At 40.0% G+C, this 13,752-nt stretch overlaps 1 protein-coding gene across 1 annotated transcript in view; it reads left to right on the top strand.

The window, feature by feature from the left end:
- The window catches only part of garre1 (granule associated Rac and RHOG effector 1), a 40,682-nt gene that overhangs the window by 12,182 nt on the left and 14,748 nt on the right, over positions 1–13,752 (top strand). Inside the window, exons 2-7 of the mRNA XM_013909460.1 lie at positions 444–1,884; positions 10,468–10,680; positions 11,274–11,414; positions 11,675–11,770; positions 12,107–12,268; positions 12,515–12,673. Of these exons, the coding sequence (XP_013764914.1) occupies positions 1,381–1,884; positions 10,468–10,680; positions 11,274–11,414; positions 11,675–11,770; positions 12,107–12,268; positions 12,515–12,673 (1,275 nt within the window). The 5' untranslated portion in view covers positions 444–1,380. The remainder of the gene's footprint in view (positions 1–443; positions 1,885–10,467; positions 10,681–11,273; positions 11,415–11,674; positions 11,771–12,106; positions 12,269–12,514; positions 12,674–13,752) is intronic.

Below are 13,752 nucleotides of genomic sequence, written 5' to 3'. Positions count from 1 at the left end.
TCTAAAATAAAAGCCTTTGAGTGTCACTTCTGGTTTACAACACATAATGGGTAGTACAACTTTATGGTTGTGGTTTGATATCACTGATTGGATGTCACAGCAACTGAACAAAACTAAAGCAAGTTGATATTTTGTGGCTTGCCTATTGTATTGTAAAGTATACATGCTTTCTCTTATTGCTTTCCTTGTCACCATCCAGTAAAGGTTTCATACTAGAATATTAGTTGTTGTTTGAAGGCACATTACTTGACAGTTTATACCTGCGCCATTCTATGTACTAATCCTAAAACTTTAGAAGTCAGCTGAAATTAGCCATGTTTTGATTTTTGTAGAGCAGCCAGTTTATTTTAGGTTGTCACAGTAAAGCAGTTGAAATTAAGCTCATCCTTCCTCTTTGACATGATGTTAACACTCTTCTGTGTCTCTGCCCTTTCCTCCCTTAGGAAATGACCTAGAGGCCTTACAGATACATTTGTGCTTTTGTCGCTCTAATCTGCATCCGCAGAGAACAGCGAGATCTGGAAGCACACTTGTTTCCGCGGTGAGTAATATCTACCTCAGCCAGCAGACGGGGAGAAACCGGGAAGCTGCTGGAGACTTCTGACAGGCAGACAGAGCTATCAGCTGGCCGCTTGCTCACTGCCTGCCGTGTCCTGCTTTGTGAAGAGGATTTGAGACGGACTGGATCTGTCTGCCCTTCGCCTCCCACTGCTCCTCTGCCAGCCACTGCAAAAGAAAAGACGAAGCCACATCCTCTGATTCCAGCATTTACTTGCTTGTGTGTTGTTTTCCTTTTTAAATTGCCATTTTCCTTCCGTGCTGTTGACCAGTGTGTCATTTTCCTCGGATTCATTTTTGCTTTCAGCTTTTAAAATAATTTTCTACTTTTACTGGCTGAAGCTGGTATAGGTTTATATATGTAAATACATAAGTGTATATACTCTGCATACTGTATGAAGGTAAACCCCCCCCCCCCCCATTCTGAAGGAAAGTTAATGCACTTTAAAACTCGGCTGTAATACTTTCCTCCTCTATTATGATCGTTTTGTTTGAAGCTGAAAACAGAGTATCTGGAGCTGTGTCTTTGCTGTTTTTTAAGCTAGCATGATGATTTTGCAGCAGGGCTGCATGTGAGTATTTTACTCAGCTTGTCGGTTTTTGATCACCCTTCGGCCTCACCCACTTCTAAGTTGCCTCTCTACAAGGCATACGGAGATGAACCTCTGTGAGGTAGAATCCTTGAGCTGTCTTTATACCTAACTTGAACAGTTTCAGGGCCGTTGAATTTGGCGTTTTGTTTTTTTTTTCTAAAAAGGACAAGAACACTTTGTGAGGAAAAAGAAATTACAAACAGGAGCTTCCGGTGCTGTTGCACCACCTATGTATTGTTGTAGTGCGCAGGAAAGTAAAATGGACTACAAGCGTCGCTTTTTGCTCGGCGGGTCCAAGCAGAAAGTGCAACAGCACCAGCAGTACCAGATGCCTGAGCTAAGCCGGACCCTGAGCGCCTCTCTGGCCTCCTCTTGCTCTGCCTCTTCACCCATGGGCACTGGGGTAGGCATGTCTGGCAGCTGCCACCCACCTCCTTCTGGCACCTCTACCGCTGTTGCCGATATCCAGCAAGGCATCTCAAAATATTTGGATGCTCTCAACGTGTTCTGCCGGGCCAGCGCCTTCCTAACAGACCTGTTCAGCAGTGTGTTCAGGAACTCTCACTATTCCAAAGCAGCTATGCAACTGAAGGACGTGCAGGAACACGTCATGGAGGCCGCCAGCAGACTGACAGCAGCAATAAAGCCTGAGATCGCCAAGATGCTGATGGAGCTGAGCGCTGGAGCCGCCAACTTTAAAGACCAGAATGACTTCAGCCTGCAGGATGTTGAGGTAAGTCTCCAAATCACACGCAGTCTTACTATGTGAACTTTTAAAGTCCACATGGTTCACAAAGACAACGTCAGATTGTTTTGACTTCAGTAAAAAACTGCTACAAAGAAATTTTAACATCAATGTCTAAATTTTGTTAACTAAGCTCACAAGCTGGGGTACTAAAGTTAGCCATGACATACTTTATCATATTCATGCACTCTGGAGAGGGGGCTAAGATGCTTAGCTGGTCTCTGTTAGAATGCTGGCTTCATGAATCAGAGTTTCCGGGCTCAAATAACATTCTAATTCCCAATGTTAAGCTGGTGTCAAGATCTGAGGGTGAGGTGTGAAAAACACTGCGGATGTGAGAAGAAAAACAGTTTTTGTCACCACGACATCTTTCACCAGTACTAAATTTGTTGAAGTGCACAATGGTTAATGCAGGCTGCAGCAGAGGTGTTCCTTATGTAAGTTTAGTAAAGGGTCTGTAGACTGTTATCCAGAGGCTCACTGCTAATGTCATTATTATCTTGCTGTCTTCTTTTTGTATGTCTCCCACATTGTCTTTTATTTTTTTTGCTGTAACAGTCCGGTGCTATGTATACACACACAGTGGTGTGACAGATTTGTCATAGCAAGATTCATCAAACAGCATCCTGATCTGCATCCGTCATATCTTGAATAAAAACAATGTTTCTGCTCAAGAGAGTTGAGGACTCTACAAAAGAGGAAATACATGGAGTCTATTGGAGACTAATTAAACTGTCAATCCAAAAAATAACAGCATACAAATCCTATAGTTCTTATAAAAACCTTTTCAACTTTTTGTATGAAATCTAGGCTCTGTTTGACAAACTCTCAACTCAAGCCAGGTTCTTGCACACAGGTTAAATAACTTGCATTACACCTTTCAGGACACAATGATTAAAAAAAAATGGCAAGACTAAACAGGTGCTTGTGTTTGTAATGGATAATAATCATCGGTTGATTATGGAAAATAAGGTATTTATCGTCGCAATTCCAGTTTTCAATTTTGCTGTAATTGTGTTGTCATAATAGTGTCTTCAAGGGTGCTGTGAGCATCGAGTAACTGAATCGTAATCTCTGCACCACACCCAAGCAGAAAAAAGCCCATATTTCCTAATGTTTACTATGCCTGCTTCTTTTACCTTGCTTTGATTGCCCTTTTTTGGGCCGTTGGACCACCTTTTAAAAAATCATTGTGGCAAGGACATTCAGACCCAAGTGCACACAAAATTGTTTCATGGGAGAAAACACTTATACTTGGTAGTAGCCTAAAAGTTAGAGAAAGCAAAAAGTTGAATGGATAAATTTAAGATTTCCCATAAAAATGTTGGATCTGTACGAGAGCCATTTGAAACAGCTGATCGCATTCGTCAGTAACATTGTAGTTTGAATGCATGTAACTGAAATTTGTGCCATTTCCGTTACATGCATCATTCGTAACATTGCACACACATACTGTCCGATTAATTTGCAGTATGTGTATAATGTTAGCAGTGGTAACACCAACAGCCTTCTTTATTTGCAGCTTAACATCCACCTACCCATTCAGAATGTGGTTACACATTGCGCCAATGCTTATTCACCAGCTTGTTTCGACACACCTCATCCAACTGTTCATTTTCTAGATCAGAGTACTGCAGATTTGCACCGGCTCCTGGGGCTGTCATTCATCTTACTTTATTTTTTTTTTTTTACAACTTCCCCTAACACAATGAGGGGAGCTGCTTCCTGATGGTGGCTGTGTAACATTTTAGCATCTTAGGTGTTGTGTATTAATTAAATATCAATGATTAATGTAACTCAGCAATCAGTATTTCTATTGCTGAATAGCAAGAGTAGCAGTGTTTAAACATCTAGTCGGGGTTTTTGTGGTTTGTGTAAAGATATTTTTATAGACTACACACAAATATTGGCAGAACTTAGACCAAGACTAGTCAAATTTCCATACCATTGCAGTGTGCCACAAATGACTTTGTATAGTTAAATACAACACTATAAAGCAAAAATTATGGGGATATTACTCAATCTATGCTACATGATAATACTTTATCATGTAGTAGGAGAGCTGCTACATTGCAGCGGCCAAGACACTGGAGGGCCTGCAGAACCTCAGTGGATGTGGCTGAGCCCAAAACAGGAAACACTTTTGCACCACAGTCGGTAAATCTGACTCTCTGTGGTCTTGGATATGCACAGATGAATATTAGAGGAAGCCCAAGTCTGTGAAAGTTGAGACCGCACAGCTTGGCACTCACATGTGCTGTCTAGCCTCAGGCATAAAAGGTACATTTGTTAAAATATTGAGAGAAACGTACTAATATTTTACTTTACAATGGCCTTTTTTCCAGTGTGTCAAATGCATTGATCTCAGAGAAAACACTCTCCACAATAATGTTATGGTTGTAAAATGAAGGATAATGTCCCATGTGAACAAAAATATTTGAGGTAAGTAATCCAGTAAGACTCTCCAGTATATTTTTTTTTAGTAAATATTTTTTAATTTTAGGACAGTGTTTAGAAAAGTGCAGAGTTATCAGATTGAAGTGTACAGCATACGTGCACGGGTTTGTGATGAGTCATCTGCGGCTCATGTTTGTGTTTCGGTTTTGCATTGTTTTTAACAAAATATCTCTACTACTATCGGCCATGGTGTGCTTTGGTAGAAAAGAATTCGCTATACTCAGATTAGACTTGTTTAGACCCAGCTCATGATAATTGCAGCTAATTCAGTCTGTCTCGTACAATGTGTTGTGTTTGTGACTGTTGAGGGGATTTTCCTTTGTCTGCATGACTCGAGGAATGCTTTTTGGCAGTTCGATTTATTATGAGGTCTTCAAAAAGAACCAAATGCATTTCTGGTTTTGGAGAGTTGTGGTATGTGAAGCCCCCCCCCCCTTCTTTCCCTTGCTCACATCTTCTTCTCCTATTTCTTTCTTTTTTTTGCCCCCAGGCCATTTTTCACCCCCTGGTTTGTTTTGTAGACCTGGTCTACAAAACAAACCTTCTTTTTCCAAACCACAGCAGAGCTTTCTGAGCAGTCAAAGTGAGTCTACTGCCAAATATGCATGAAATTGTCACGGTTTGTTTGGAGGCTGTTTGCTGAGCTTGTAAGTTTAAACCGCAGAGCAAAGACCAGAGGCAGATGGTGAAGTCCTCGCAATCAGAAAGACCTTCATGGCTGTTTAAGTCAGACGACTGAATAAGCACTGGTGCACAATGGAAACACTGGAAAAACACCACCTTGGTCTTCAACTGTTAAAAACACTCTGAGGATAAACCTTTCAACACGGTTAAAACTAGGGACGTGGACAACATGCACCATACAGTCTTTCATGAGCGAGATTTTAATTTAAAAAAAAAAAAGTCTACAGTCAGCCTAAACAGATGCACAACAGTTAGTTTGTAATGAAATATGGCATATCCTGCTGCTCACATGTTGGTGTAACAACATTTCTGGGCGTCCTTCTGTTTCCAGTTCAAACCAAAACAGATTAAAGGTTTAAAATAACCCCATGGAGTTTTTGACCAAGGGTGGGTCCTCTATCTGTTTGTATGAGAGCAAGCAGACCGACAATCTGATGTCCCCGATAAGGTGTGACGAAAAGTATAAGCTGGCATACACAGATGTAAACAATACAGGATTTAAAACATCAAAGAGCTAACTTAAAAAAAAAAAAGAAGCAAACTATATGATTTTATAAGGTCTCTACAAATATTAGATTGTAATAAATAATCAAATAGGCTCTGGTTAGAGTGGCCTCTAGGTCATAGCAGGTCTCCAAAGCAGAGCAAGGTCCACTGTCACTACCTGCAGTTTAAGACAACACCAAGATGGCCAGCTTGGTAGCACTTCAAACTTTTCAAAATAAAAGTGGCATCAGTTGTGGGTGGTGTCTTTCTCAGATGAATTTAAAAGATGAGTCAGTTTAACATTTCTGAATGTTTATCAAATATTCTTGGGCAGTCCACCCAAGTTAAAATCCATTGTTATTACGGTCAGTATGTGAGATTGGGCAATTAATGAAGTTATTAAATCTTGGCTTTTTCACAACTGAGAGAAATGGCAACGTTCATGTTTTATTCAATTATACTTGCGGTTTTTGACAACATGCGTGTTTCTTCAGAAAATGCGCGATAGTAATTTATAAAGAGTGTAAACAAACAATAACAACCAAAGAAGTGTGTATGATAGAGGCTGGCACTCCATGTAACAGTTAGACCAAGCTTAATCTGCAATATCATTTTCGTTTTACACAACGGAGACCGCTCTGCTGAAATCTGACAATCTAAGAGAAAGCATTGGAAATGAAGTATTTTTTCTGTCAGATCATAATGACCATTTTAAAAATTTTCACAGCTGACATCATCCTGATTGCATCAGATCTGCTAATATTTACTTTGAACCCAGCATTAGACCTCAAGAAAAAATGTGCTCGGCACGATACTTTATATATCTCTCTTAGCCTGATTGTTGTGCCATTTAAAGATGAACCCCATTTTAACCAAACTATGAGATTATATTGGATTATTTTGTTCTGCTTATTTGGCTGATGAAGTTCCATCCACATGACTTTAGAGTCCCGCAGAACAGCTGTTTTACGTTTTTGAAGACTAGAATATCTAATAGGCCACTTCTGAGAAATGTAGGGGTCAGGATAATTGTGACTTTCCTGTTTCTTAGAAATGATTGTGTAAGGGGGAAGATACAGGAAAAAAAGAAGTGAAAAGCAAGGGAGAAAGCAAAAAAATAAATAAAGCATGACCAGTGACATTAATGAACAGAGGTAGGCTGCTTGTTTTCTTTTGTAGATCAGACAGCAATGCAACCCCACTATGTAAGCATCTGGTTGTTGTAATAGCTTCACTCTCCTTTTACCCAGAAAAGGTCTGGACTTCAGGAACTCTACTCTCCCAGATCTGGTGTGGTGATTGTGCAGGTGTTCTCAGAAAATAGAAGTATAAATGTTGATGATTGATTCATGATTCGCCTTGTTTGGTTCTGAGGGAGGCCAGCATGAGCTTGGCTCTGCTGCACTCACTATTTCTCATATTTTCCATGACTGTGTGGGATACTGCACAGCCAATCACATGTGTTATCCATTATCTTGTGCTTTAGCCATGTCCTCATTTTTTTTTTCTTTGCTTGATTATAGCAGCCTTTGTAGCAGAGTAGTTTTTGATTTTTTTTGTCAGCATGTGCTCATTTTGTTATCTTCATTAAGATATGCTGGTGATATCTACCTCGGCCCTCATTATCAGTGTTTGTTATGTTATTTTTCTGTTTGGCAAACATACTATATCTCCATTGAATAATTGACCTCTGATTAGTTGCTTTAACAGCAACAACAGGTGTTTCTCATGTAGTGTACCCTGGAAATGAGCCCGTATTTATCAGATCTCCGACTGAAGGTGGCAGGGGGATAGGCATCATATTATCCTACATAGTTTAGTGAATCTAAGAGTTTTGGCATGAACTTGCAGTTATGGATTTCTTTTTGAGGACTGTAGCGACGGAAGTGTTGGCTTCTCCACCTTTTGCTGGTAAGTTGGAGTTCACTGTCGACTTTTGTACAGTTTTTTTATTGGCCTCAAAGGATAAATGTTGCTCATTTCAGTGATCCAGTAATGGTTTTCCCAGTACTACCATAAAGGTTTCTCAGTTAAATATCCAACAGATTGTCAGTAGATTGCTTTGGAATTTTCTATAAATATTTAAGTCCCCCAGACATTCTAATTTAATCGAATTTAACTCATTCTATTTTTTTCTCTGACTTCTCACTTTGCACCACCAGCAGATTGAAATATCACAACTGATTTATATAACAACACCATCTCCCTGATATTCATGGTCCCCATTGATGTATCTTTGTGATGAGGGTTGTTCAGAACGTGTATATATGTAAATGTGTATTTGCAAAATTGAGAACTTACTTTAGTGTAGCAGCATTTAGAACTAAGCAAAGACTGTGATGATGCATTGTCGTTGTAAATATAAGCATCTTAGCATACTGACATTAGTTTTTTAGTCTAGAGCAGAGCTGTGCCATATAATATCTCAGAGCCACAAGTTTTCCTCTGAACTTGTCTTGTTTCTTTTCAGTCCAGGACCAGCTTGTTGTTATTTTAGTTGCATTATGAGGAACAGATTAAACAAACCACATGATATACTGACATTTTCAACTTTCAGACAGGATACTGACTCTGAGTCACAGAGAAACTTCTTGTTTGGTAGTTTTCTTTTCTTTTTCTTTTGGTGAGCTTTCATATTGCTTGTTGCACACTATATAAAAAACGTTTCTTTCATACTTACAGGGGTTTTCCTGGCTCAGAATGTTCAGTGAGTTGCATAACTTTCTCTGAACTGTAATTAAAAAAAATGTAGTTAAAAAATTGTCGGGAAAGGTAGGTTCTCTAACTTGTTATGCTTGTTATAAGAAAACTCATTTTATAGTTCTACCTCAGGCTTGCTGTGGTAGAACTTTATTTATCCAATGCGCACACTGACTCAGAAAACATGTTGACATCTATAATTTTAAATGAGATTCCCAGAATCCAGTCAGTGCCCGAAGAACTGAAGTCTTGCAATCAGATTTTTATTTTTAATATAGAAAATGAGCCAGGAAGATACAGACCAATTAAAATAAGTTGAAACTGAGTTGCATCAGTAATTGGGAGGTATAGAAAGATTCAAACTGGTACTAATCAGAGCCTCATGGTGTAAGGTGTGATGATTCTTCAGTCTAAATATAAAAGCACATGTTTCAGTGCGTTTTCGCCTCATCGGTGGAAATCAGAGTTTGTGCCAGCTCAGACTCTGCAAAAGACGCTGCTTAACAGCCTCTTTGTAGGTTTTCTCTTTTGCACAAACCACAATTAAGCTTTGCAAAAGAACATGAAAAGAAGCCTGAATAGTCAGAGGATATTTCTAGTCAGAAGAGCTCATATAAATTTGTTCAGTTTCTGTGAGGTCCAGCATGTTAAACATGAGCCCTGCTTGGAATACCACAGTGCATGGTCTTTGAATTTTTCCAGCACTGCTTTCGTATGGAGGATTGAGTGTGCCTTCAAAAAGACTTCATATGGAAAAATAGACTAGAAGCTTGTTAATGAAATGTGTACCCACACATAACAGCGAGAACTGCATTTGAGTTCCCGCTGTAATTATCGTGAACTTAAACAAAATCAATTTCATTTGAATTTTATATTTAGTTACTCTAAAGTTTCACTCTTGAGTCATTTGATATTTAAATGGAATCTGAATGAGGCAGTAAATTCCAAAGTCATCAGCATGTCAAATATGATAATTTTTTTGGCAACGTGTCCTATTTTGTAGTTGTTACAAAACCAATGAAACTCCAAAGTCATGGCGGTTTTATGCCTCCAGTCATTTGTGCATCTTAGTTTTGGTGTCTGTGAATTGTGTTAAAGAATGAAGATGGCTTCGTTGTTGTTGTTCCTGTCTGCCATCATAAAGCAACTGCATATTTCTTACTTCAGAACTCAGCCCTATCCCTTGAGATATTTTCAGCAGGTATCTGAAAAAGAAAACCCTGTGACCGTAGCGAACCCACGGTGTCCTATTTCTCTTATTTTGCAAACTGAACAACAAACAGCTTGTCTGAACTCAGCAAGCACTTGCTTGGACACACTTTGTAGTGGAATGATGTCAGTTATTATTGTCAACTTTGCACATGCTTTTCCCACATTTGTGGAATAGTGGATTTTTCTCTCCTTGCTATAATGTTCTTATATAATTATCTATTTATCTATCACTAAAGTTTACTTTATCGTAAAGTTTAGGTTTGATAAAATCTGGTAAAATGTTGTATTTTGGAAGTTGATGTATTGGTTATAGAGATTTGGTCTTGCCATTTTTCACATTACGATTCTTAAGTTTGTGTAAAAAAAACAAATAGGAAATAAGGTAGCAAAGTGTTTCTGAAAGAGAACTTAAGTTTATTTGTTGGATAAGTTTGAGATTAATAGGGCATACAATCGTTGAAAGCAGTAGCCAGACTTTAATCTGCCTGGTATTCATTTGCTGTATGTGTGTATAAACAGTTTAATGGTTGTCGCTAGCATGTTTTTCAAAGCATTTATCTTAATATGCTGCAACTCGAGCCAAAACACATCATGCCTGCGCAACATCCTGCACCAAATTTACCGAATAAGCATATATCACAGCTTTTGAGGTTTACCTGTCAAGCATGATGATGTTTTGTGTATAGAAAATAGTTGACACACTTCTTAATTCCTGGAACTTTATGGTTGAACAGGCAGGCAAATGCAAAAAAAAAAAAAAAATTAGATGGAGAAATAACTTGTTGGTAAAGCAACCAGTCATTACTTGACGAATGCTTCATTAGAAAGGCGCAAACAAAGCAGCAAGCAGTTTTGTTTTAATCAACAATAACGAAGCCCAGAGGCATGTGGACATACAGGATTCCACCTCTATGCTGAGGGCATCCATATTGTTTGGTTTCTCAAACATCTTGACTGAGCTACATTCAAATAATGATGAGTGCTCTTAGAGTTAAGGTATGTTGTAACTGTAATCTCTGTGTTCTTTTCCAGGTACTAGGTCGGTGCTTCCTCACGGTGATGCAGGTCCATTTCCAGTTTCTATCACAGGCTCTTCAGAAAGTCCAGCCCGTGGCTCAGTCTTGCCTGGCCGAGGCTCTTGCCCAGGCCCAAGAGCGCTGTGCCAATGCCCGCTCCCAAAGCTCTGACCTCGGGCCCCTTACAGAGCTGGAAGAAGCTTCCCGCTCATGGAAAGGTGCAGCTGAGGTATGCAGCCACAGCCCCAGGACTTTTCCAGATCTAAGCTTTGGAAATGTGTGGTTTGTCTGTGTGAGGTGAAAAAAAAAACAGCTTGCTACACATTCCTGAAAAATGCCAACAATTTATGATTTCCAGTCCAAATTTCCTATTTCCTCTTTTCTAGGCTGTAGCCTGTCTGTAAACTTGCATTGCTATGTTCTTTAAAGCCTATCTCTATGTAGGAGAAGCTGTTTTGTAAGAGGACCCAACTGATCTCCAGACTTATCAGTCTCCAAGGACCTTTTCAAGATTTGTTGTATACAGTGAAGCAGAGAGGAGAATAGTGGGTTGATTGATTTGTTAAACTCGGGCATGCAGAGTGTTAGCCCTGCAGGGAATCAGCCTGGATAGAGGGAGACACCAGAGGGCTCATATTTCAGAAGCTACACAAGATAGTTTTCTTTCAATGCTGCAAAAACCCTATCAGTATTATATTAGCATTATACATTTATTCTCAAGTACTTCTTGCTTGTGGTGAGATTTTGTTGCAGTGCAACATTTCATTGATGTTCCTGCTGTAAATTGACCCAGAGCTCTTTTGTATGCTGCTGTACCCTCAGGCCACAGCGAGGCTGAGAGAGAGGGGCCGGGACGGCTGCCTGGCAGGCATCCAGGTTCAGCAACTCTTTTGCTCCAACAACACAACCATCCCTGAGCACCAGCTGAAGGAGCTCAACATGAAGATTGACAGTGCTTTACAGGTGCAGTATGAGTGTATAGATCAGGCTAGGAAACGAGTTGCTGTTATTCCAGAGTTAGACATATACTGAGGTATGTTTTAAGAATCAAATGGACTTTGGTCTTTGAGGTTTTCTTTTCATTTTAATGGAATAATACAATGGAACTAGATGAAGTCTTATATTATAAAACTATAATATAATTACTTAAAAAAACTGCAGAGAGGAGAAATAAAAACTGTAACATATTAAAGTAACTGATCATTTTCTTCTTCCCTGTCCAGGCTTATAAAGCAGCATTAGAGAGCCTCGGTCATAGTGAGTATGCTCTGAAGGCAGGCTTTCATCTCAACCCCAAAGCTGTGGAGGCAGCCTTACAGGTGTGTTCACTATTACAAATTGTAACCTTTCCATGTCAAGGTGGCATGCTCTCCCCATGCTTGTGTGTGTTCCCTTCCCTTCTGCTATTGTAGCGTGTTCGCTTAATTCTCCCGTCACTGTGGACTGGAGTTGGTGGCTGTCCACTGTTTCTAATACTTGCAATGATTTAATGCCTGTTAATTTCCCAGTAGCATAAAGTTTGTTTTTATGGTACTTGTATCATTTTAGTGTTGACACAGGAGTTGATTAAAGAATATTACGAACATATCTCATGTTTTTTGCTGTAATGAGTGTTTTAGCCGTTGTGTGTTTATATCCATGCGTGTGTGGTATAGGGTTGTTGCAGTGAGGCTGAGGCTCAGCAGGCGGGCAGGATGCAGACCACCTCGCAGCCCATTCAGTGCGAGCTGCCCACCATCCCCGTGCAAATTGGCTCACATTTTCTCAAAGGAGTGTCCTTCAATGAGTCAGCAGCTGAAAACCTCAAATTGAAAACGGTATGATCCTCATCTCGTCTACATTCTGTTGTTTTTTTTTGTTTCATCATCAAAACATTTTTCAGTGTTTTGAGTGATAACCTTAGCAGATATGTAGGCTCCTGAAGTCTCAAGTTGTTGTTGTTGTTGTTGTTGTTGTTGTTGTTTTTTGGGGGTTTTTTTTAATACAGGTGTCTATATTGTAACATCAGCAAATATTTGTGATAGGCTGCTTTGGTAATGGACCGCCATGTTTTGTTTCTTTAGCACACGATGCTGCAGCTCATTAAGGAGGCCCTTGGGCAGAACGGAGTGACACCCAGAGATGACTCTCCTGTCACTGAGGTCCTAAACCAGGTCTGCCCATCCAGTTGGAGAGGAGCTTGCAAGACAGCTGTCCAGCTACTGTTTGCCCAGGCTGGTCTGGTGAGTATAGATGTTAGGTCAGAGCACCATTCAGTAGTGTTTGTAAGAATTTTAAAATCAATGGAAAAAAAATAAAGTGACTTTTATTATTATAAATATTCCTCTAGATTTTTCTGTTTTTCTAAATGCTTAAGAAAGTCACCAGAAATGTAATTTATTTAAGTTATTTTATGTGTCTATGCCAAATGATGACTGGTCTTGTTAACATCCACTGTGTAGTTGGTACCTCAGAACAGTGGATAGTAGGTGGAATACCTGTGTGAACAGGCTTCTTCACTGCCACTGAATCCTCCATCTGAGTATCTGGTGGTTTGGCTACTTACATCCCATTGTTTGTCCGACTTGTACTGAAGATGAGCAGATCTGTCTGCTTGCTTTGAGGCAGCCAGGAGGTGTAAACGAACACCAGTGACAGACAAAAGGGAAGAAGCATTCCTTCAGCATCTGGGTGAAGGATAGGCTCGTCTGGACGGGTCTGACGAAATTCAAACAAAACTCCCCCACCCTTCTGTTGAAAAGGAGAGTCGTGGGCAGAGCGATCAGCAAGTCTTTCCTCAGAGTAACACCAGTGTGTTTATGCTTCACTGTTTATTTCCTCTGTGTGGTCTGCCCTGCTTTGTGTGTCAAAACGGAGAGTTTGTTCCCGTCCAGCCCCATGCTAACTGTAAAACAATCCCTATATGATGAATGAGTGCTTTGCATTAGCTCCTTATCTGAGCCTATTACCACCGAACCCAAAATAGATCTTGCAGCGAGTAAGCATGGACACCCACCCTCGCACACGTTGTATCTTCTCCACACATTTACTCACATGCTCATTGTCATGCAATGCACCAAATATGACTCCCACAGAAATGTTTCTCCTCCCTGTTTTCTTTACACTCATGTGACAGTTACAGTGAGAAGCACCGTTTCTGTTGTGTTCCTGGCAATGTTGCTCACTTTTTTTATGGCTGTCAGAGTGCACTAAAACAACACGACCTTGTCTGTTCTGCTGCATTACTTCTCTGTGTGTGTCTGTGTGTGTGTTTCAACATATCTGACCGACTGACTGCATCTGTGTGTGGTTCTCACATAGT

The sequence above is a fragment of the Pundamilia nyererei genome, unplaced genomic scaffold (assembly GCF_000239375.1).
Source record: "Pundamilia nyererei isolate P.nyererei 1_Seehausen unplaced genomic scaffold, PunNye1.0 scaffold00025, whole genome shotgun sequence".
Lineage (NCBI taxonomy): Eukaryota > Metazoa > Chordata > Actinopteri > Cichliformes > Cichlidae > Pundamilia > Pundamilia nyererei.
Note: the sequence above shows the minus strand (reverse complement) of the source record. Positions and strands in the feature narration are given on the sequence as shown.